This window comes from Pelodiscus sinensis, chromosome 11 (genome assembly GCF_049634645.1).
Source record: "Pelodiscus sinensis isolate JC-2024 chromosome 11, ASM4963464v1, whole genome shotgun sequence".
Classification (NCBI taxonomy): Eukaryota; Metazoa; Chordata; order Testudines; family Trionychidae; genus Pelodiscus; species Pelodiscus sinensis.
Genome location: NC_134721.1, coordinates 29,653,398 through 29,677,215, shown reverse-complemented (window position 1 = coordinate 29,677,215; position 23,818 = coordinate 29,653,398). Strand labels below are relative to the sequence as shown.

Sequence of the window (23,818 nt, the reverse complement as noted above, 5' to 3'; positions counted from 1 at the left end):
TTTTAAGCCATCTCATAAAGCTCTTGTCAATGAATGCTACTCATTTGATTTACAGAATGTACACTAAATACATTCAATGTTAAAATCTAAGTTTTTTTAATTACACCAATTTTAACTCACATTAGTTTCTACATTTGCAAACTCTTACATGGTTTTTTATCATAGAAAATACAGTCAGTGGTTGCCATCATAAAGACAATATTTACCTAGCATAACACTTAGTTCTGTTCTTTTCCTTTGTATTCAGATTTTTATACAGCATTCATGAGCCTAGCCTCTGAGATAGTAGTTATATCCAAGTCTAGATTTTGAGTGAAAATGTGCTATATTAGATATTACTAGGTGAAAAATGTTTTAGTAGTGATGACTAGAGAGAGTACAGAATTAGTATTGAAAACCTAGAGTGTATAATACAACAATGTAGAGTACATTTACATACAAAGCAGCATATAGTTTGCAATTACTATGTCATAGTTATTTCGTATGTGCATACAAAGTATAATATATTGTAGGGGAACTTTATATATAAACCATGCCCATCACCATGATATCTAAATGCCAATACTGAAGGTAACTAAAGCTAACTTTATTAAGTAATTCTTTTCTGATTCTTGCTATCTGAAACCTTGCTAATTTAATGTGGATATATCACAAGTGGGACAGATAAGCAAGCTTAGCAGAAGCAGAAAGAAATAATTACTTCACAGGTTTGAATGGGCTTTCGTTAGAATTTTACAATAGTAGAGAAAAATAGCTCTTTCAATAACTTAAGCATAAATTGTTTTCACGGGATCAATACCCAAGCTGCATGTGTCTTCAAGGTAGTAATTGTATTTTCCTCTATGAATAGAATGTTCAGATGGCGTCTTTCTATTTTAGAAAGTCACTTAAGTTACTAAATGTTGTTCATTCTGCTGCTGAAAGCTTTCTTTTAATCTCAGAAAATTGGAATGTCCACAAGAGGGATATGCCAGCCATATTTAAGTATGCTTTGTTTATAGTAAGCATAAAGGAGCAAATATTGTTTCTAGTCAGTGCTTGATCCTGCTGTGAGGGCAGGGGACTAGACTTGATGAACTGTCAAGGTCCCTTCCAGTTTTAGTTTTCTATGATTCTATGGAGAGCCACAGTATGTGAGGTAAAAAATGGTCAGGGATTGTAGTGAAAAGATTTACTTCTAGGCCACTGTTACTGCTACAGCATTAGGGTTGCTATACCCCGTGCAACTAGTGTGCTGTCTGTGGGGCTGGGTGAATGATCTGTGGAATCACAAAATCCCATATGATTGGCCATTTTCTTCTTTGTTTGCAGTAGTTTGCAAGAAATCACCATCATGCCTAATGCCATGGTTCCCAAGAGGTATTAATGTCCTACACAGGCTGTCAGTGTCCTGCCCCTCATGGCAGAACTGTCCCAGTTCGAATGTGTGCAGAACCTTTCACACCTGCAGACAGTGACACAGTTTAGCCCAAAGTACTTAATGATTCGTCTTTCTCTTGCACTTGAATTTGTTCATTTTGATTTACATTATGCTTTATTTCTCAAGTAGCATAAGAGATTCTGATCATATGACCTTAAGATGCCAAGGCTCTTCATGCTCAATATTGATTAATATGAGTGTTAATAACATTGTTACAGATAACCATGAGTCAATGCCTACTTTTCAGCTCATAAATGAAATACCTAATTAAATGTAAGGAGTCGAAATTAAAGATTCTGGATCTGCTTGTGGATATATAATTGTGGGATTTGGCCCTGAATTTCTGCTGCTCTGTTTGGAGTTTGATCCTGTTCCTATTTAAGGCACTGTCTACCCCCTATTCACTTAAAGGGGAATAGGACCACAGTCTTAAACAAGATCTTAACAGGCTGTTAAGACTGAGTATATAAACAGTAATATAAGGTTAAAAAATCATAGTGAGGCTGTAGTTATCCCTACAACAAGTATTACAAGCCAAGAAATTTCAGTGTTAGAGTAAAATCTAGAAGAAGTCCAAACATGTTAAGGTATGGAAATGTAGTTAAATCTCTCAGAAATGTACCTCAATGTTCGTGGTTGCAAATGAGAGGAAATAACTTTATAAAGACTTAATTGTGATGGGGTGGCACCTGCCATTTGTAAGCTCCCTTTCTAGTTGGGTGTGTCTGGTCTTTAAACCAGTCCAGCCACAGGGCTTCCTTCTTAGAGACACGTAGGGTTGCCAGATGGTTGACACAAAAATACTGACACTCCCCCCCCCCCCCCAAAAAATAAAAACCTGGAAAAAATTCTGTTGAAGGGAAAAAAAGGGAGGGAGACCAAAGTTGTTGAGGAAAAAAAAGAAGACTTCAAAAATTCTACCCTGCCCCCAAATCCAAAATTTAAAATAAAACAGCATTTTAAGAGTGAGTACAGGGATAGAAACGGGGAGTGGTTGAGCACTAAGACCCAGGGGAAAGCAATTCTTCCCCTAGGTCTTTTGGCTGGCAGCCATTTTGTGCTGGCAGCTTTGGGGAACCAGGTAAGCATGGGGACTGGGGTCAGAGGGCTGGAGGTGTCGGGGGCTGGGGCGGGTTTGGGTTGGGGGTGGGAGGAGGCCGGACACTGAGTATTTGTAGGGTTGCCAGTTGCCCAACATTTTCTCCTCCTGGCTGGGGAGAAATTCAGAAAATACTGGACATTTTAGGTGTCCGGTATTCTCTGAATTTTTTTACTGGACAGGAGCCGAAAATACTGACCTGTCCAGGTGACACCTGGCAACCCTAGCAGACACGGTGTTCCCCCACTGCCAGTTAGGAGCTCCCTCAATGCTTCTCTAGTCCCTGATAGCAAATTGTTTTTGGCTCAGTCCTAGCAGAGAGCCAGGAGCTTCTATTTCCCTCTGCCACCCACTTAACTGTCCATGATCCTGCAGTTTTTCCAGTCAAGCATGTAGAAATTCTTTCTCCAAGAAACTGTTACTCTTTTCCACAGCTCCTTTTACGTGGCCCTCCTGGGCCCTGATCGGTTGCTTCTCCTGCAGCCACTCTAGCAAGCTTGGAGGATGTCCATACTGCTCCTTTCCTGGGATCAGTGTGGCAGAACATTGAGGCTTCTAGCAGGGAGTCTTTTGGCCTAGTCCACCTGGTCACACTCAAGTATTCCCTTCTTCCCCTCTTTCTCCCCTCCCCCCGTCAATTAGGACAATAAAAGGATAATCATAGATTGCTAAATTTCTTAAGGGCCCATTTTAACATTAGTTTTAACTCAAGCTAATTAAGATTTTCTTTTACATTCTCAGAAAAATAATTCGGTGTTTATTGTAAGTGCTATAATTTTATGTGGGGGAGGGATACACTGTATTCTTCATGTATCAGAGGGGTAGCCGTGTTAGTCTGAATCTGCAAAAGCGGCGAGGAGTCCTGTGGCACCTTATAGACTAACTGAAGTGTAGGAGCATAAGCTTTCGTGGGCAAAGACCCACTTCGTCAGATGCATGGGACGAAGTGGGTCTTTGCCCACGAAAGCTTATGCTCCTACACTTCAGTTAGTCTATAAGGTGCCACAGGACTCCTTGCCGCTTTTGTATTCTTCATGTGGAACAGTGAGGTCAACATGCCCGCTTTAAGTGTAAAACTCAGCTCAGACTTACCGATCAAGCAGCAACCATTGTCTCCATATTTTGGTTGTATCTGATCTTCATGTAAATTGTGTAGCATTTGGTATTTGTTCAGTACCCGAAGTCTGAGGTCTGTTTTTTCATACTCAGCACATTCCAATTACAATGAGCCTTTTAGAAATGGGTGACAAGTTAGCTACATTATTATTGTTTTATACGACACTTGGGCCTGAGTTAAGTCTTAACTCACGCCTGATTCTTATTGTCGTTCTTGATACTTACATGCATTGATGGTTAGAAAAAGCAGTCAGAACAAAGGGGGGGGGGGGCTGAGTTATCCTTCTACCCCACTGACTTCTCATCTGATTTATTTTGTTCGTAAATTCAGTTGTGTTTGATTTATTAGTAATGTTTTCAGCATGATAACTGACATAGACTGTGATCATTATCAGTAAGTTTGTAAGTCATGGACATGAATTCTGAGACATAAATCATGCCTTTAACTGTGTATGTCTACACAGCAGATCTGTGCACAGGCTTGAATCCAACTTCCATGTGTAGCAGGATCAGAAAAAACATGCAAGTGCGGGTTTCAGAGCTGGCCAGCAAACTGAAAACATAATTGAGATCTGTGCTGAGCTTCTAGTACTTGTACTACACTGCTGTTTCTCCTATGAATACCTGTCATAACTGGAGCCAAGAGTTGTCTAGGGAATATGACCCCGTGCACACCCCAGAGTACACTAGGCAGTCTCCTATTGAGCAACATTCCTCCATGAATATTTTCTGCATATACTAGAGTGATGGGGGACATACAAAACACTGAGTAAATGTATGTCCAGTGTGGTGGTGTCTGCATTTTTAGGTAGCGGTAAACTATTTGCTAAGTATTGTGGAATGTTATTAAAGAATTGTCAGGAAATGAGTGGACAGGAGTAGGCAGTGGAGGGAGACTCCACTTCCATGTTCCTAATATTCTAACCAGGACTTTCCCCTTGACCACTGAATAAGGTGGGGAACCAGGAAGCCAGTGGTTATTCTGAGAATCACCACGTGGTCCTGGCCTGCTACAGTGATATCAAATTAATATAATCCAGACCTGGCTATAAAAATCTGACAAAATAAAAGAAATACCTCTAACATTAAATCCCAAGTAAGAAACTCTAGTATGGCATATTTAGAAATTATATTGATTTTAATTAACTATTTTTGCAGAATTTAATTTATGCACAGTTGTATGAGTAGCTCTGTTGACCTAATTGCATCTTTGATTTCTGACAGTGTACTATACAGCTGATAAAAACTCTTTTGCTTTAAGAAACAAGTTTGAATCAAGTCAGAGATTTTATAAATGTACTTACCATTTCAGATATGATAGTGAAATGTAAAATATGTGAAATGTTGTTTACACACATGCCAGATACTGCATTAAGACACAAAGCAGACCACTCTAGTGTACTGGGTGAGTCCCAGGATACTAGAGCGACAAGGTGAGTGAGACAGTATTCTTTATTAGTCCAGTTTCTGTAGGTGAAAGAGACAAGCTTTCAAATTTACAGGGAGCTCTTGATCTTGGAAGGGTACTCAGTGTCACAGCTAAGTGCAAGTGTGGAACAGATATGGAGATAATTCATGCTGCAAGAGATCATTCAAAATGAAATGGGGAGCTAACATCTCTAAAGTTCAAAAGCTTCAGACGGGTAGCCGAATTAGTTTATAACAGGAAAAACTTTAAAAAAAACATATAGACTTAAAAGATGTAACAAAGACTAACAAAACAGGTAGATGATATCATGTGTTCACGAAAGCTCATGATACCATGTACATATTTTGTTAGTCTTTAAGGTGCTAGTAGTCTATTTGTTGTTTTTCTAAGTTTTGCCTCTAAAACTGTAGGTTCAAAGGGGAACAGTAAGTTTCAGATTATTGTAATGAGCCACAAATCCAGTGTCTATCAAAACCTTGATTTTTGGTGTCTAGCAAAGTTATTAACTTAAGCTTGAAGGTCTGTCTTTTGAAGGTATTCAGGTTTTATGTGAGGATGAGGTCAGAGTTGGAGCAATCACTTTGTAAAAAATGTTTGCCCTTGTTTTTGTTTTTTCTCCTTTTTTGGGAAAATTCATTTGAGAGGATAGTGATTGTCTCATTGCACCCAAATAGTTTTGTTTTGGGGCACTTAGTGTTCTGTATAAGGCGGACTGCATCTTGAGAGAGGTATGAATAGGACCCATGGATCTTGAAAAGTGTGTAATCTAGCATTCCTGCTTTGATTTGTAAGTATTTAAATGGTTCACAGTGCATGATTTAGTTTTGAAATATTCACAGTTTACACATGACATGGCAAAAATGGAGAAGTAACAAAATGTAATAGCTGGCTAGCTTAACCTTCTTTTCTAAATTCTTTCAGTCATATTGAAGGAGTTTCCCTCAAAGCTCTTGAACTGAGCTGTTCATTTTCAGAAGTTAAGTACAAATATTAAGAGAGAGGCATAATCATTGGTTTCAAAATGTATACTTTCCATAATGTGCAAAATTGGATTTACATCTAATTTATCACCAGGGTCAAACCTGTAATTATTGCTACAGGTGATATAAAAACAGGTTGAAATGAATCTTTGTTCCTAAATATGGTATAGTAATGGCATATATATAAAATTTGCATAGTTCCAAGATAATTTATAATTTGGCTTTGGCATTAAACAGCTGCTACCTTGAAAGGTATCAATTTGCTATATACAAATGAAAAAAGTGGGAAATAGTTCAGACACTATTCTGTCACCGTCTGCACTTTCTCCACAAAATTACAAACATGTGGGATTGCATATTTTAATACCAGTTTTCTTGGGCCAAAAGGTTTTTTCATCTTTGAGAAATTCCATATTGCAATTTACCTAGCCCTTAGGAATGAGATGACAATCTGATTTAATGTAACTCCAGATTTAAAGTTACAGTATCACAATATACATTCTTCCTGGATAGGCACTATGTATGTATTGAGGACATTTCCCTATAAATGTTTCCAGATGAAATGAAATTTATAGCACATCTTATAGATGCACAGATAGGCATAGTAAATAAATCTAAATAGAAAGCTAACCTTGTGTAAGTTAAAATGGCAGAAATCGACAGAGTTTAGTGTGTGTGTGAGTGCTTTCAATAAGCTTTCATTTTCTTTGTGTAATTATCCGAAATTAAACCATCAGAAAAATGATGCAGCAACTAAGCTGTTTGGCATTGCCACTGAGAGACTGGGAAACAAGAACTGTACATATGTCATTTTGTTTAAGCAAATGGCTGTGACTTTTTAAAATATGTGATCCAGACATATTGCAATGTGCGCAAAGCAGCAGTAAAACAAATAAAAATATCCTACTGCAGTTACCTTTGGTTTCATTTGGTAGCCACAACTAGACCCCAACAAGCCCCAAACTACTGAGATTCAGACCCGTTTCTCTCAGCCTACTCCTTCCCTATACAAATAATGTAGTGTAAGAAGCAATGCTTTATATCTGGACATATTTAAAATACCTCTCCTTTTCTGTATACCCTCATTCTGGTGCCACAAACTGGGCCGTGGGCAATGAGGTCTAGTTGTTCGAATGGGAGCCAGTAACGAGAGCCAAGGAGTCAGAACTGGAATGAGGAACTGAAGCCAGGGATCAGAGCCAAAGTCACAGTGAGGAAGCCAGTAGGGGAACAGGACTGAACTGAGGCTGGCGACTAGGCTGGCACAAGAGCAGTCACTGCTGTGGGCATAAACATGGAATAGTCTAAGATCAGCTGTTACAGTTGCTGGATTTCAAAACAGCCCTGCTGACTTACTCAGCTGGTCAGGGGACTGGCCAGTCAAGCAACACTGCTGTGGCTCAGCTGCGCTCACAGGCGGCATAGAGACTGAGCAGGTGCAGTGCAACTCCTCTTTCCTGACATTTGATTACTCATAGTCCAGTGGTTGGGTTTGGAATAAATTGTAGTCTCCCCACTCCCCACAGTGCAGCACGACTGCAAACGTTACCTCCCCAAGACACACAAGTGATTTCAGAGGCAGGCAACCTGTGGCTCACGGGCTGCAAGTGATCCACTTGGGCCTGCAGACATATGGACTGCCCCCCCTTCCTCATGCTGCTTTTGAGCACTGGGACACCAGAGCCCCGCACTTCATTCTCCTCCTTTTCCCTCCCAATACTTGCAAAGCACCATGAATCCACTGATTTGCGCTCCATCCCTGCTTCTCCCCATCCCTCCCAGAGCTGGATGCTGCAAATCAGCTGCTGTGAATCAGAAACAGAGTGAAAATCAGAGGATTTATGGTGCTCCGAAAGTGCTTGGAGGAGTAGGAAGTGTGGCGCTCCAGTGCACGAGAAGCACTTGGAGGAGAGGTAGATAAGGGGTCTAAATCTTCATTGGAGAAATGAATGCTTGTGTCACTAAATAATATGTGAGTGACCCACCCTGTGACATATTAATGAACTTCATGATTCCACTATATACAGACTGATCTTGGCTTTTTTCCTGGTGCAGTCATCCCAGCTGATCTGGCAGCTCTCTGCCAAATACATCTTAGAAACGTTTATAGTTATGTAAGTTGAGAGCATGGGAACAGCTGCAGTCTCTCTGAACCCTGATTAGGTTGGTACCAAGATTGTTCTTCAGGTGACACAGATGAGGCCCCTAGGGACATTTCTATACTAGGAAGTTATTTGAAAATAGCTAAATTCTAAATAACTCCTGAAATAACAAAATTGAAATAGCATTTCCCCACTATGGGGTAGCCTCAAAATTAGTCCAAGGCTGGCTTCATTAATGCAGACGTGTTACCATCCTGATGCGTAGCAAGAGAGGCAAACATGGTAGGAAACTGGATTGGCTTAGAGGGGAAATCCTTGGTGAACTTAAGCACAAAAAGGAAGCTTACAAAAAGTGGAAGCTTGGACAGGTAACCAGGGAAGGGTATAAATGTATAGCTCGGGAATGCTGGGGGGTTATCAGGAAGGCGAAAGCGCAATTGGAATTGTGACTGGCAAAGGATGTGAAGGATAAGAAGAAATGTTTCTACAGGCATGCTAACAAGACGAAGGTGATCAGAGAGGGTGTGAAGCCCCTATTAGATGAAGGAGGTAACCTAGTGACAGATGATGTGGGGAAAGCTGAAGTACTCAATGCTTTCTTTGCCTCTGTATTCATGGACAAGGTTGGCTCCCGGACTAATGCTCTAAGTGATGCAAGATGGGATGAAGATGGACAGCCCTTGGTGGGTAAAGAACAGGTTAGGAATTATTTAGAAAAGCTAAACGTACACAAATCCATGGGTCTGGACTTAATGCATCCGAGGGTACTGAGGGAGTTGGCAAATGTCATTGAGGAGCTTTTGGCAATTATCTTTGAAAAGTCGTGGAGGTTGGGAAAGATCCCAGATGATTGGAAAAGGGCAAATGTAGTGCCCCTCTTCAAAAAAGGGAAGAAGAATCCAGGGAACTGTAGGCTGGTCAGTCTTACCTCAGTTCCTGGAAAAATCATGGAAGGGATCCTTAAGGAATCCATTTTGAGGCACTTGGAAGAGAGGAAAGTGATCAGGAATAGTCAGCATGGATTCACAAAGGGCAAGTTGTGCCTGACCAATCTGATTATCTTCTATGGTGAGGTAACTATCTCTGTGGACATGGGACAGTCAATGGATGTGATATACCTTGACTTTAGCAAGGCTTTTGATATGGTCTCCCACAATATTCTTGCCAGCAAGTTAAGGGAATGTGGCATGGATAAATGGATGGTAAGATGGATAGAAAGATGGCTAGAAGGTTGGGCCCAGCAGGTAGTGATCAACAGCTCGATGTCAGGATGGTAGTCGGTTTCTAGCGGAGTGCCCCAAGGCTCAGTTCTAGGACTGGTTTTGTTCAATATCTTTATTAATGACCTGGATGAGGGGATGGATTGCATCCTCAGCAGGTTTGCAGATGACACTAAGCTACGGGGAGAGGTAGATACGCTTGAGGGCAGAGATAAGGTCCAGAGTGACTTAGACAAATTGAAGAATTGGGTAACAAAAAATCGGATGAGGTTCAACAAGGACAAGTGCAGAGATCTGCACTTGGGACGGAAGAATCCCAAGCATTGTTACAGGCTGGGACCAACCAGCTAAGTAGTAGTTCTACAGAAAAGGACCTGGGGGTTACAGTGGATGAGAAGCTGGATATGAGTCAACAGTGTGCCCTTGTAGCCAAGAAGGCTGATGGCATATTAGGTTGCATTAAGAGGAGCATTGCCAGCAGATCCAGTGATGTCATTATTCCCCTTTATTCAGCACTGGTGAGGCTACATCTGGAGTATTGTGTCCACTTCTGGGCCCCCCACTACAAAATGGATGTGGGCGCATTGGAGAGGGTCCAGCGGAGGGCAACCAAAATAATTAGGGGGCTGGAGCATAGGACCTATGAGGAGAGGCTGAGGGAGTTGGGTCTGTTTAGTCTGCAGAAGTGAAGAGTGAGGGAGGATTTGATAGCAGCCTTCAACTTCCTGAAGGGAGGTTCCAAAGAAGATGGGAAAATGCTATTCTGAGTAGTGACAGATGTCAGAACAAGGAGCAATGGTCTCAAGTTGTGGTGGCAGAGGTCCAGGTTGAATATTAGGAAAAACTATTTCACTAGGAGAGTGGTAAAGCACTGGAATGGGTTACCTAGGGAAATAGTGGAGTCTCCATCCCCAGAGGTGTTTGTCTCGGCTTGACAAAGCCCTGGCTGGGTTGATTTAATTGGGATTGGTCCTGCCTAGAGCAGGGCGCTGGACTTGATGACCTTCTGAGGTCTCTTCCGTGGTTCTATGATTCTATACCTCAACTTAGAGGTCTAGGAAGCACTGGGGAGTAATTACTTTAAATTACTCCGGGGAGTAATTATTTTAAAATAACATCCACACTAATGCTATTTCAAAATAATTATTTTGAAATAAATGTTATTCCCCCTAGGAAAGCTGGTGTACAGATTTTAAAGTTAACTAGTCCATTATTTTGAAATAACAGGCTTAGTAGTGTGGATGCTCCATTTATTATTTCAGAATAACTCTGTAGTGTAGACCAGGACTAGGGAACAAAATATCAGCATAATGCTTTTCTAGCATAGTTGCACAAACACCCTTGCAAAATTCCACTGTGATTCACTAGTTTCACCTGTGAACACAGGGATGGCCAATGGGAGCTGCAAGTGGCTGCACCTCTGGATGTGCAGGTAAATAAAGTTTCTGGTGACCCACCAGTGGCGAACCTTGAAAAACCATTTCTGGCCTGTAACATTATTAAAAGACAAAAGAGAACAAAATGTTCTTGATCATTAACCCTTCGAGAAAGTCCTTGATCATGGACCTTTGTTTAACTTAATTATTTTAAATGATAAAAATAATAAATCAAAATTTAAAGGAAGAGGGGAAAGAAGTGGCAGAAAGATGACTTCATAGCTCATTTTCACAAGAACCTGCAACCTCTAGACAATGAAATCATAGATTCATAGAACACTAGAATTGGAAGGGACTTTGAAAAGTCATCAAGTCCAGTCCTCTGCACTCACGGCAGGACCAAGAGCTGTCTAGATCATCCCTTATAGATGTCTATCCAACCTGCTCTTAAATATTACCAGTGATGAAGATTCCACAACCTCCCTAGGCAATTTATTCCGGTATTTAATCACCCTGACAGGAAGTTTTTCCTAATGTCCAACCTAAACCTTCCTTACTGCAATTTAAGTCTATTGCTTCTAGTTCAATCCTCAGATACTAAAGAGAACATTTTTTCTTCCTCCTCCTTGTAATACCCTTTTAGATACTTGAAAACAGCTATCCCCTCTTAGTCTTCTCTTCTAAACAAGCCCAATTCTTTCAGTTTTCCCTCATATGTCATATTTTCTAGAACTTTAATAATTTTTTGTTGCTCTTCTCTGGACCTTCTCCAATTTCACCACATCTTTCTTGAAATGTTGTGCCCAGAATTGGACACAGTACTCCAACTGAGGCCTAATCAGCGCAGAATAGAGCAGAAGAATGGCATCTCATGTCTTGCTCACAACACTACTGTTAATGCCTCCCGGGATCATGTTTACTTTTTTTACAACAGTCACACTGTTGACTCATATTTAGCTTGTGGTCCACTATGACCCGTAAAACCCTTTCAGCAGTACTCCTTTCTAGACGATCACTTCCTATTCTGTATGTGCTCTGCCCAATTAGATCCTCTTTAATCTATTGCTCACTCATATGGAACAATGTTAGTTTTTTACTGGGACCGTAGACTAGGATATCAAAACAACTAGGAAAGCTTTGCATTAGTAAACCCCGACCACTTATTGGGGTAATTACTTGTTATTGGGGTACCGTAATTTTAATAACATTTTTTTGACTTTTCCTGCCTTAGTGTAGGGGAACTCCCTTATTCTTCAGACACATATGCTTTGTACTTAAGAGAGGAAACAAGAACATTTCCTCTGATGTTAAAACCAGTAAATTATTTTCTTATTTTCTTTATGACTTGGAGGCTGGGATGGAGCCAAGAGATCCACTGTCCAGCTTCCTTGGGCTGTACAAAATCATCTTTGCCAACCTTGTGTCATTGTTGGGTCTGCTGGTTAGAAATTTTCCTCAAAATAAGATTTTTACATTTGAGAACTTTTTAAACAAAGTCGCTATGTGAAGAGGTCTAGGCCAAGGCATATGTACCAATGAAGCCCTCGGAGTGACACATGGGCCTTGTCCTGTCCCTCATTATTCAATTTTTCTGAAATTCTTCTTGCCCTTCATTTTTCCAACTAGTTTTAAATTGAGACATGGAAAGAGTCTCAGCTGAATGCATCCACATCCCTTTATCATAATGAAGTCACAACTTCCCTTGTATGTATTATGCGCCTATAATTTTGTAATCAGACATCAAGGCCTGATTGTCATAATTGTGTGACTAATTTGCATTCAGAATTGCCAAGGTTATGCATACAAATTAGATATTTGAGTCTGCTAGTAGACATTGCACATCATGGTAATTGCATATGGAAATTAGGTTTATAATTGCATACAATTGTTTGTGTACACAGTTGTACATCTGCACAGATATCCCGTTCAGTGTCCAGGAATTCTCATATTACTGTGCAAATGCTCCAGTTCTATGGTGATGGGTACTAAAAAGCCAATAGAGAGGTGAGAGAGACATTTTCACTGGTTCCTTATGCTACTATCTATGAAAAGAAAATAGTATTTAAAAATAAGAAGGTGCAAAGGCTGTTTTAATGGTTAAGAGCAAGTGACTCCAGCATTGTATTCTGGGTTCTGTCTGACCTTAAACAAGTTGTTTAAAGGGAGACTTTAAACTTGCAATCATACTTCTAGTTGAAAATGGGTATCTACTATATATTTGAGAGAATTTGTTCATCCATCTGTCCATCTGTCTGTTCAAGAATGCTTCCTAAACAGTAAGAGCTGGTACCACCAAATTTCACATGCAGCTTCCCCTTATTATAACTTAAAGCAAGGTAAGGGACTGGTTATTCCAGGACAGTGGGATGTGCCTGGAATGGGATTTCTTCTGATAAAATGGAAAGGGAGGGCTCTGGTAGCAGGGACAGTTATACTGTACATTGACTACAGGGGGGCAGCAAAGAGTCAGAGATGGAGAACCAGGACCATTATAACCCCACTGGGGCAGAAGGGGGCAGGAGTGGAGTAAGAGACAGCTATCTACAACATATTTGTCTGCTAGTGTGTCTGTCTGTTTTCCACCCCAGTCAGGAGACATGCATCCCTCCCCTGACTGTGACCATGGGATCTGCAACAGCCATGAAAAGGTGCTTCTCACCTGGGCCCAATCTGCTGTGGTAAGAGAGTGCTGGGGTAGTTCTCTCTTCCCAGGGCAGCTTGCATACTGAACCCCTCATCTCCAGCTTCATCCTAGAGCAATGATCTAAATGAAGAAAAAATAATGAAGGCCCCGAGCCATGCTGGGTAAATCTTCTAGTATTGTATGTTGTCATAGGAGAAAGTCTGTGCATACTTAGGTTCTCCTAACATTTTCATTATGAAAAATTTTTGCAACCTTTTTTAGGAAGCTGCAACACTGCATAATTTGCAACAACTACTAGAAATTTGGCAGAGTGTGCTTTCCGTCTATAGATGTGTCCCATCCGCAGTCACACGCCTCCTTAGACCTAGTACATGCCCCAAGCAGCCAATTTTCCACTCTAAGGGCAGGTTATGTTCCAGAAGTGCCTCACTTCTAGCAGGGATGGGTTGGGGGGGAGATAAACCATGGATGGATTATTCTTGATTTCTATCCCCTGCACCTACCACACAGTACCAGTGGCCCAGTTTTCTCTCTACAATAGTGGCCTATTTCTGCTGATATCTAATGTAGTTTAGTCCCTTAGATCAAATGGTAGAAATGTATACTGTTGACTAGGAAATTCAGCTAAGAAATCAAAAATGTATAGTAAAACAAAATGATTTAGCTTATAAAGTCAAGCACCTGCAAGTTGGGGAATGCCAGATCTACAACTGCCACTGAAACCTGAATTCTACTGTCTTATGCACATGCATTATTACAAAGCCTAGTTGGTTACATTCTCTTTTTTTTTTCAAGTTGGTGTCTTTAAACACATAGACCCTTAAATATAAATCAGTTCAATGTAATACTTATGTGAGTTGCAAGGAGCTCTTTAGGTATGCACTGAAATGTATTGAAACATATAACATAGGTACAAAGTATTTTACTTTACTTTCTTCCAGATGTGGCTCTAAGTTAAAATGCTGGCATTCTTGCATCCAAAATTAGCTGCTTTTTTGAAAATGCAATTCCTGTAGTATTCCTCCATTTGTGAAAGGAGTTGCAAAAATATGCTCTAATCTAGTATATAGTTGTAGATGACTGGAAATCTGAAAGGGAAAAACTGAATGTCTGGAGCTTTGTTTTTTCAGTTCTTAAAAACAATAATCAGCATAGGCCTGATTCACTGAACGATGCCATATGTCATCAGTAGTCTCACTGAAGTCATTTGGACTGTTCATGGAACATAGTACCACTCATTGTCGTTGTGGGTATTGGAATCTGGCTTTTTATAAAGACCAATAGACACAATAATATATCTTGAATGTTTTAAAACAAACCTACTCTCAACTAGACATACACTAACAGCTTGAGAAAACTATTCTTAGTTCCTCCATTGAAAAGACTTTTCACTTCATTTGGCATAACTCTAGTTAGTGCAGCAGAACCATGAAATCCAGTATGACAAAGATGTGCATTAAAGAAACAATAATTTAAGTATTGTTGACTAAATTTTCTAGTGGATGGATAAACATACTGTTGAAGTGTTATTGACATTCTCAAACAACAAAGAACAGATTGAAAACCAATGAAGTATAGAGACTACAAAGCACATTTTAAAAAAAACCCAACCCTTAATTAATTCAATCTTTTTTGCAGAATCACCTAGTAGCATCTGCTCACTATGAGGCCAGAAGCAGAAAACATAGGTTCATTAAAATTCATAGTGCATAAAATCCACTGTCAACATTTTACCATTTTGTATAGCAAAGAAATGTCAACATCATATTTATATGGATTTCAAATGTGTGTTTTTCAGCACATATATGATGAGAGAAAACACTTCTGATAGATTATATACATTGATTCTAGATTAGACATTATGCTATTTACTGAGAATTTTAAGTAATCTGTTTCTTTCTACTACACATTCATATGTGATAACATACATACCTCATCAGAAAGTTTTAACAATATCCATGAAACAATCTGAAATGTGTGGAGCTTTTGCAAACTATTGTGAAGCATTCTTTTATAGCAAAATTCTTTGTTAGCTTACGAAATGTTTGTAGAATAGCATTCAGTTTCAAAGGAGAAAAAATTAATAGGGATGCTTAATTGCTTAATAAATCAGCTGGATTAAAATAAAAGATAAAAGGCCAGAAAATTGACCCTCCTTTAGAAAGTTATGGCCAGCTTCTGAGAGATTTTACCAGACTGGGGCTTATGAGGTAGCTATGACAACTGCATGCTACCCTATCTGTCATGTCTCAGAGAGGGGCCATGCTTGCTAAAACTTGATGCAATTTTGACAAAAGATGGATTTATGACAAAATCAAAAATGTCACAGAAATTTTTAATTTTGGTTTGAATTTGACATTTTTCAAAACAATCTGAAAAGCAATTTTTTAAAGTAATCCTTTTCATGACATTAGACTAGGATCTATCTCTATTGAACCTAATTGGAATCTTGACTTCACTGGGCTTTGGATCAGCCCTACAGGCAGTTTGTAGTAACCATGAAAATGTTCTGAATTATGCTAAGAATAAAGAATGAACCCCAGAATTGAGAAACTGCCATTATCGTGCTCCGACCTCCTGCTACCCTGATATGCTTAACATACACAGTTTGCGGTTGAAAAGCTGGCAGCGTAGTTTGCTGTCAACATTAGCTTACATTTCCAAGTATTTTAAAATTTGTATATTGATACAGTACAAAAAGGTTCAGTGCATGTATTGAATGTTTGAACATCGTATTCACCTCCTTTTTTACTATTTTAAAAATGTGGGTGCAATACATTAAAGATCACTGGTAGTTTAAAGCTTTAATTAGAAATATAATTGTGTTTTGTTTGACTTCATATAAGTAGTGTTTTGAAAATACAGGATTTGTTAAGTTAAAATTGTTGATTGATCATAGGGACATATAAGTGTTCCCCTACAAGATCAGATATCTGTCTAGTTAGGTCTTTGCTTTCTAATTGTAGAAATATCATAAGATGATATGCACTGTAAAGGGTTTCCCCAAACCATGGTGTCCCTCTCCAGTCTCCCCTAATCCTGAATTTTAGATTGTTTTTGTTCACATTATTAATTTATATCTATGTAGCTAGTAGGAAAGAATTTCATTATAATTATCATTATCTTCACTGTACAGTTATTAGTTTAAATTAACTGCCTGGTAGTGGAGGCAAAAGCACCATTCCATTATCTAGGCTGTTCTGGGTTTTATGTTGTCAGTTCTTATTTAGATAAACAAGACTTTGCCTTTTGGCTATTCAAACTATTGAGCGGTGTGAGCCACATTTAGAAGGTCACTATGAACATTAAACTACCCTAATTGTTTTGGAAAACCAGCCTGTTTGTGGCAACAATGTATGCTTCAAAACTGCCTGGAGCTCTGATGTAAATTTTTTAACTCTAATGTACTAGAGTTTAACAAAATAGAAAGTATTCTGGCATCCAATAAACTATAATAACTTTTTATTTTATCCAAAAAACTGTTTAGGAGAATTTTTTATAATAGGTTATATTACAGACAACTTATTTTGATAAAGTAGCATGGTTCATGACACTGTATGTGTCAGTTTAGATGTCAGTCTTGCCATTGTAAGCCTGGCAGATTTTGTTTCTTGATCTGAAAGCATTGCTTTGAGAGAGAAAAATCCAGTGAATTAGTTGTTTGGTTATAAAAATGTGATCATTCCATGGCTGGTAATTTATAGTTTCTCTCAGAAGTTGCCAACAGTTTTTAACGTTCAATAGTTCTGGAACTTTTGGCCTTATTATAGTGTTATACTATTGCTGAATGCAATAGTCATGAAAGGGGACAAAGTTTTGACAGTTGAGATGTGTTTAGTTATTAAACAAATATTATAGCACAGTATAACAACATCTATCAGAGATAATCTAGATGGTGCTTTGTTCTGCTGTGCGGGCAGAGGACTGGCCTAGATGATCTCTCAAGGTCCCTTACAGTTCTAGTATTCTGTGATTCTATGGTAGTGGCAGTAAAACTCTATGGCTATGTCTAGACTGCAAGCCTCTTTCGAAATAGGCTCTTTCGAAAGATACTTTCGAAAGAGCCTCTTTTGAAAGAGAGCGTCTAGACTGCACGTTGAACTTTCGAAAAAGCGGCTTGCTTTTTCGAAAGAAAGCATCCAGTGAGTCTGGATGCTCTCTTTCGAAGAAGCCCTATTTACATTGAAGAACGCCTTCTTTCGAAAGAGGAACTTTCGAAAGAAGGCGTTCTTCCTCGTGAAATGAGGTTTACCGCCATCGAAAGAAAAGCCGCCTTCTTTCGATTTAATTTCGAAAGAACGTGGCTTGAGTCTGGACGCAGGGGAAGTTTTTTCGGAAAAAGGCTACTTTTCCCGAAAAAAACCCTGAGTCTGGACACAGCCTATGAGAGTAAATTTACACCACATGGGAAGGACTTGTGAAAATTCTATACACAATTCAAGTCCCACTTACAATGTCAAAACAGAGTTTAAATGGAATGTAGAAAATTAATAGATTTGAAGCTAGCCTTCTAAACAGGGATGAATTTGATTATATAAGTATGTCTCATCCCAGTATAGAGGAATATTTTTATCAGCCATTAGTAATACTGGAGTTGGTTTAAAAGCCTTGGAAGCAGATATGTTAAGGCTGAAGAAGTGTGAAATCCCCCTAAAAGGAAAAACACAACAAAACATTGAAAATTGGTCACAAAATGTATTCATGATAAAAAAAAATCCTCTGAAGTCTATGATACCCATCACAGAATTACTGCCCCAGCATCCCAAAAAAAGAATAAATTTTGCTAATGAATTAATGGGCATAGTCATTTTGGCTGAAATAATATGGAGGAACCTGGAGAATGAGATCAAACAGAAAACAAATGTATAGTCTATGAAAAACTTTAAAAAAAAACCAATGTTCCTATAGTACCTTACAGCAGTGTTTCTCAAACTGTGCTCCACGAGACATCTCCAGGGGCTCCGTGAGGTTGACAAACTGGAAACATCGATAAGTACAACACATACAATCAGTGAATCACTGGGGCTCCGCATAAGTACAACACATACAATCAGCGGACCGCTGGAGCGCCGCATAAATTTTTACGCATATTAAGGGCTCCGGAGTCCCAAAAGTTTGAGAACCGCTGCCTTAGAGACTAACAAAAATATATAAATATTATCATGAGCTTTCATGGGCACAACACACTTCCTGTCTATGGTTCAAGATCATCCTTTAAATTCTCCCTAACACCTTACTGCAGAAGTGAGAAACATCTACCAAGTCCTTTCACCCACAGCAATTGATTTATATACTTTATGTTTAAAATTCTGGAGACTCTCGTTTAAAATAAAATGGAATGGAAAGAACACTAAAATTCTTCTTGGAGCCTGGAATCTGGTTAACATGGGGCTTGTGAGAACTCACACATGCTCCCTCCAATTTATAAAGCATCCTTTCCTAATTTTCCTTTCCCTCTGTTATTCTCTGTTACTTACTAATTTCAATCAGTGCTGGGTTTGGTGAACTGAAAATAGCTTGAGCACTGGGCAGTTTTGCTGCTACTTTAATAATGTAGCATTTTATTGAAGTCATATCCATACTTACACAAATTAGATTAATAACACACATTTCTAATGTGTGCATTAATCTTGGACATCTAATTTTTCTTGTGTCATAACACAAATGTTTGCATTTGATTAAAAGAACTGAGACTATCAAATAACAGAACATGTCTACCTGCCTCCTCACATATATCTAATCCACCTGCCTTTTACTCCCTTCCCAAAGTTATTGCTAATTTTGGTTCTTATTGCGGATTCTATAAGATGTGGATTTTCTTCTTGCTTTAATTATTTTAGTTGGAATATCTACTGGGAATGTGTTGGGCTCCCTCTGCCTCAATAGGCTGAAAATTGGATGTTATAAATTGTTGAGAATAGATTCAATGTTGACAGCTGGCTGTCCAGTGATTCAGGATTGTGATTTGGATATTTATGAAAAAAATAATTGAATAGGTGAATAAAAAAATTGTTCCATTTATTGCAGATTTACTTTAATCTTTAATAAATGGTATATAGGTTTATTAAAATATCCATAAATCCTCAGTCAGTGACCTCTATAAAAGCACTGAATTTCTGAGAATATTGCATTTACAACCTGTGTTATTCATGTTTCAGCACTTCAGGGAGCACCTCAACAAGCTTTTTGCAAAAGGAATTGGAATGCTGGATATAGCTTTAAATGAGGCTTTCAACATTCTCAGTGATGTAAGTTTGCACGTTTCTTTAAGCATCGATGCTCCTCCCCTCCATTATGTTAATGGCTAAAAATTCACTTTCATTTTAATAACTGGCTAATAAATCATGACAGGCTCCTGCTCAAAATCTCCCCTACATAAAATGATGATGATAATAAAGGTGCTTTGTGAGCTAATGTACAATGTATTACTTGAGACATTTTACACACTCATACACACACTCACACACACGCACAAATCAAATTATTTAAGGGCTGTTCATTCACATTAGACTACTCTAGATCTTGAAGTACTCTATTAAATATGAGTTTTTCTCTTAATTTTTTTGGTAACGGTTGATGTCATGATATTAGTCTATATTTGACAAATATTTCAGGAACATACAGAGTTACTAGAAATCAACCAATGATTGTCACTGCTTTTAGTTTTAGCACAATGATTAATATGTCTTAGCTACTTTTGTACAAAGCTGGCTATCTGAAGAGTTTTTATAACTTATCATTTCTGTCTTCCCTTACTCAAAGAGAGAAAAATGCAAAATTATGTTAATTTCTGTCTAGACATAGAAACAGTTTGGAAACAGTTCAGAGATATAATAATATTATTATATTTCACTTATTTGCCAAAACATGAGGTCAGCTTTTGATTTCTGATACATTCCTGTGAATAATGTCTAAGAAATGTCATTCATTTGAATCTGCACACAATAATGGGGACAACCCATGCAGATCAACTAGTTTATTTTACCACCACTGCCATAAAAAAGTCATGTTGAATTTTTTGAAATAATATCTGCTAGAAAATAGAAAGGAATGTTTTAATTGAAATCAGTCCTATTGTCTTTGCCTGAGATGTTTTCCCACATGTTGAATATCAGAATGAGTGATTATTGTGTTGTGATTTCATGTGTTCTCGTTCACAATGATCTTTTCTTGGTAATTCCTGGCAAATCTGAAATGCATTATCATGCTATATTTTCCAACAGAGAACAACTCTAGCAGTATTTTCATTCAACTGACTGCATGCTTCTCTGAGAATTTTTTAGATAGAATAAGCAAATAGAAGGTGGTGAGAATGAGTGAGAATAAAAGAGAAATGATTGCACCAATTAGAATGGTGTCAGTTACTCTAGATTTAAAGCCATTGGTTACAATTTTTATTAAAATAAGTCTATTAGTTTGTGGGAACCCTGTGACCATGATTAACAGTAGTAGTGGAAGTTTCAGGTCAAAAGCCCAGGCCAGCTAATGGGATTGTAACATCTTTCTATGCAACAGTCAGGACAAGCTCCAGGGGGACAGCGCTCTTATCTTTCTACAGCTAATCATAAGCAATTACCTCTGTCAGCAAGATCCCAATACGGATGAGCACTTGAAAAATTATAAATTACATTATCACAAAACTATAGTAAGGTCTATCAAGCAAGGCAGGAGTACCAAATGTAATCATGGAAGGCAAAACTTGCATAGACTGAACTTGAAGGGGGTAAGGTAAAGGTGACTATATGCCATCTTTATTGTCCAAAGCCCTGGGGCTGGCAGTGTTACTCTGAGGTGGAATACCAGCATCAAGGTATCACTGGTACCTAGTGGTACAGCCCACTTATCCTTTTACCCAGGAACAGCACTTATACCAAGGGCAAGTTTCTTAACAATAAGGTTATTCTAAAATGCCACTACATGAAACCCCTCTCTGTAAATTCTCTTAGAGGCTACTTTTTCCTAGTGAGTCTTGTAGAAGAATGGATACTGGCAAATGCATGATTGAGTGTAATTTAATTGATATAGCTTCTTAAAAGAGTCTGTAAGAGAGGAGCTTATCATGGTTTATAAATACTTCAGAGGGAGCAGATTTTTGATAGGAGATGGCTCTTTAATCCTGCAGACAAAGGTATATCCAGTGGCAGGAAGCTGAAGCAAATATATTCCACTGCCCTATTTACCTAGACAATGAGGGACTAATTCCCTGATGCAGAACATGCCAAACATGATAATACAAATAGCTGCATGAAGTACTGAGCAACTCTAAAATCCCCAATGTGGACATCGAATATAAAATTAGAAACTTGTTGTACTACAGTAACTATCAGCAATACTATGCACAAAACACATCCTACATTACCCCTCCACATCTACATAGGTTGGGGAAAAAATTACAAATTGATCAAAAAAACTGAGCTCCTAGGTGTTTGTATTAAAATGTGTAAGTGTCACAGGGTGATTAGTTCTAGCTCCCTCTGAGGCAGGGCTTTGGGCTTTTCAGGCCTCTTGAAGCATGCTCCATCCCATGAGTGTCTCAGTTTTTAGGGCCCAGGTCTTCTCACTCAGTCCGGCCTAGCGACCATAATCAATAAAACATCTCCTTCAGAAAGGGTAGTGAGGCCCCGCCGACAGAGTCAGTAGTTGTACCCTTACCTCTGAGTGGTGAGGCCTAAAGGCCAGAGTCAGTTCTTACTCCCTCCCTTCCCTTAACATAATGACGCTGAGCAGCCAGAGTCAATAGCAAGCCCGCTGTTTGCAGGGCATTTAGGCCGAGCAGCCAGAGTCAATAGCAAGCCCACTGTTTGCAGGGCATTTAGGCCAAGCAGCCAGAGTCAATAGTGACAATGTAGCACTCTCTTTAGGGTTAATGGAGGTGGGTCGGGGACCTGGGCCCACCCTCTCCACCGGGTCCCAGCCCCGGACCCTGTCAGTGGTAATTGTGTCCCACCACTGGCTCAGCAGGGAATCTGCCCAAAACATGCTGAGCTCTCGGGGAACTAACTCCCCTCTCTGGGCTACTTCCTACCAATTCCTTTCCCATTTCCACTGGGCTGAGGACTTCTCTGGCTATTCCCTGCTGACTGACCTCCATGGCACGGTCCATCGGCAGCTCTTCCTCCAGAGCTCTGGCATCAGCTTCTTCCTCTGCAGCAGTCAGCCCTGACTGAGCAGCTCCCCTGGCCTTGATACAGATCCTCCACCTGGAGCATGCCCAGCAGGTTTGTGGGGTGGGGCTCTCTCATCCAGGTAGCCCTGGTTAACTCTTTCAGGCCCAGAGTGGTGTTAGTACACCTTATCACAGTAAGATACTTAGATAATATGGCAATGAGTGCAGTATAAAGCCTAGTTAAAAACCTAGGCACACAAATACATAGTCGTAAGAATCAGGTGAAATCATGTCCCACTGAACTGTAACCAGGGTGAGAATGAATCTTTGAGAAGGCAGTCATGAAACGTGCAATGTGTGCCTTCAGATTTGACCAATGTAAAGTAATGTCTTCATTTACAATATAAAAATGAAGCCAATATCTTTATACATTTTTACTTTACATATTTACTAGTGGTCTGTGCCCCGTGCTCACTATGTTCACCAATCCCCCTCTCTATGGCAGCTTTTGCAACAGAGAGCATGAGTGCATGATGGTGTCATTCTGTCATTCTGCAGGACTTTATATATATATATATATATATATATATATATGGAGAGAACATAGAAATACATCTGCTTCATGCATATACTCTCTTACAAGTGTGCTTTTAAACAGTTTTGTCCAGAAGGATGCTACTTAATGTTCCTTTAGAAGGATACTTTAAACTATTTTCCACTTCATCTACTGTATGTGACCTTTAAATGGTAGAAATCTCTTCTCGTACATTACAAGTTAGTTGAGGGTGTCTCTCTCACACAAAAGCTATTTATCACACAAATAGGCTATTGAGATTCTGGCTTGGTTTTTAGGATTGTACAGAGGTTACAGTAATTAAACTCAGTTAATTTTGTCTCGCAATTATCTGCATTTCAGTTTCAGAATTTGCCTAGTTTGTTAATACTAATGTCTCTGAGGCTGAAGTTGCTGATACTAATGTCTTTGAAAAGCGTATTTAAATCCACTTCCACGTTCTTTCCAACCATTGATTTATGCAGTATTCATTAGTTGCTGCAAGAATACCGAAGTACTTGGTATGGTAGTTAGCACCTACTATATCATGTGACAACTGCAATTATCTCTTTTGGTGATGAATGCGATCTTTGCAGTGATTACCTTTTTTAAAAAAAATCATAGCCAATTAAATAAAATTCTGTGACATTTCAAAGACTTAATCACAACCAAATGCTCTAAATGTCAGGATGCATTGAAATTTTCACTTCTAACTGATGAATCACTGAGTTAATTGTAGTTCATCATAAGGCCCTTGTCATTGTTATTATTAT

General features: G+C 39.1%; 1 protein-coding gene across 3 annotated transcripts in view; it reads left to right on the top strand.

The window, feature by feature from the left end:
* The window catches only part of CACNA2D3 (calcium voltage-gated channel auxiliary subunit alpha2delta 3), a 755,257-nt gene that overhangs the window by 352,659 nt on the left and 378,780 nt on the right, over positions 1-23,818 (top strand). For all 3 annotated transcript variants that reach the window (XR_001368709.3, XM_075938900.1, XM_075938901.1), the window contains exon 10: positions 19,545-19,634. Coding sequence is in view for 2 of the 3 variants with exons in the window: in XM_075938900.1 (XP_075795015.1) it covers positions 19,545-19,634 (90 nt within the window). In the remaining variant the exon portion in view is untranslated. The remainder of the gene's footprint in view (positions 1-19,544; positions 19,635-23,818) is intronic.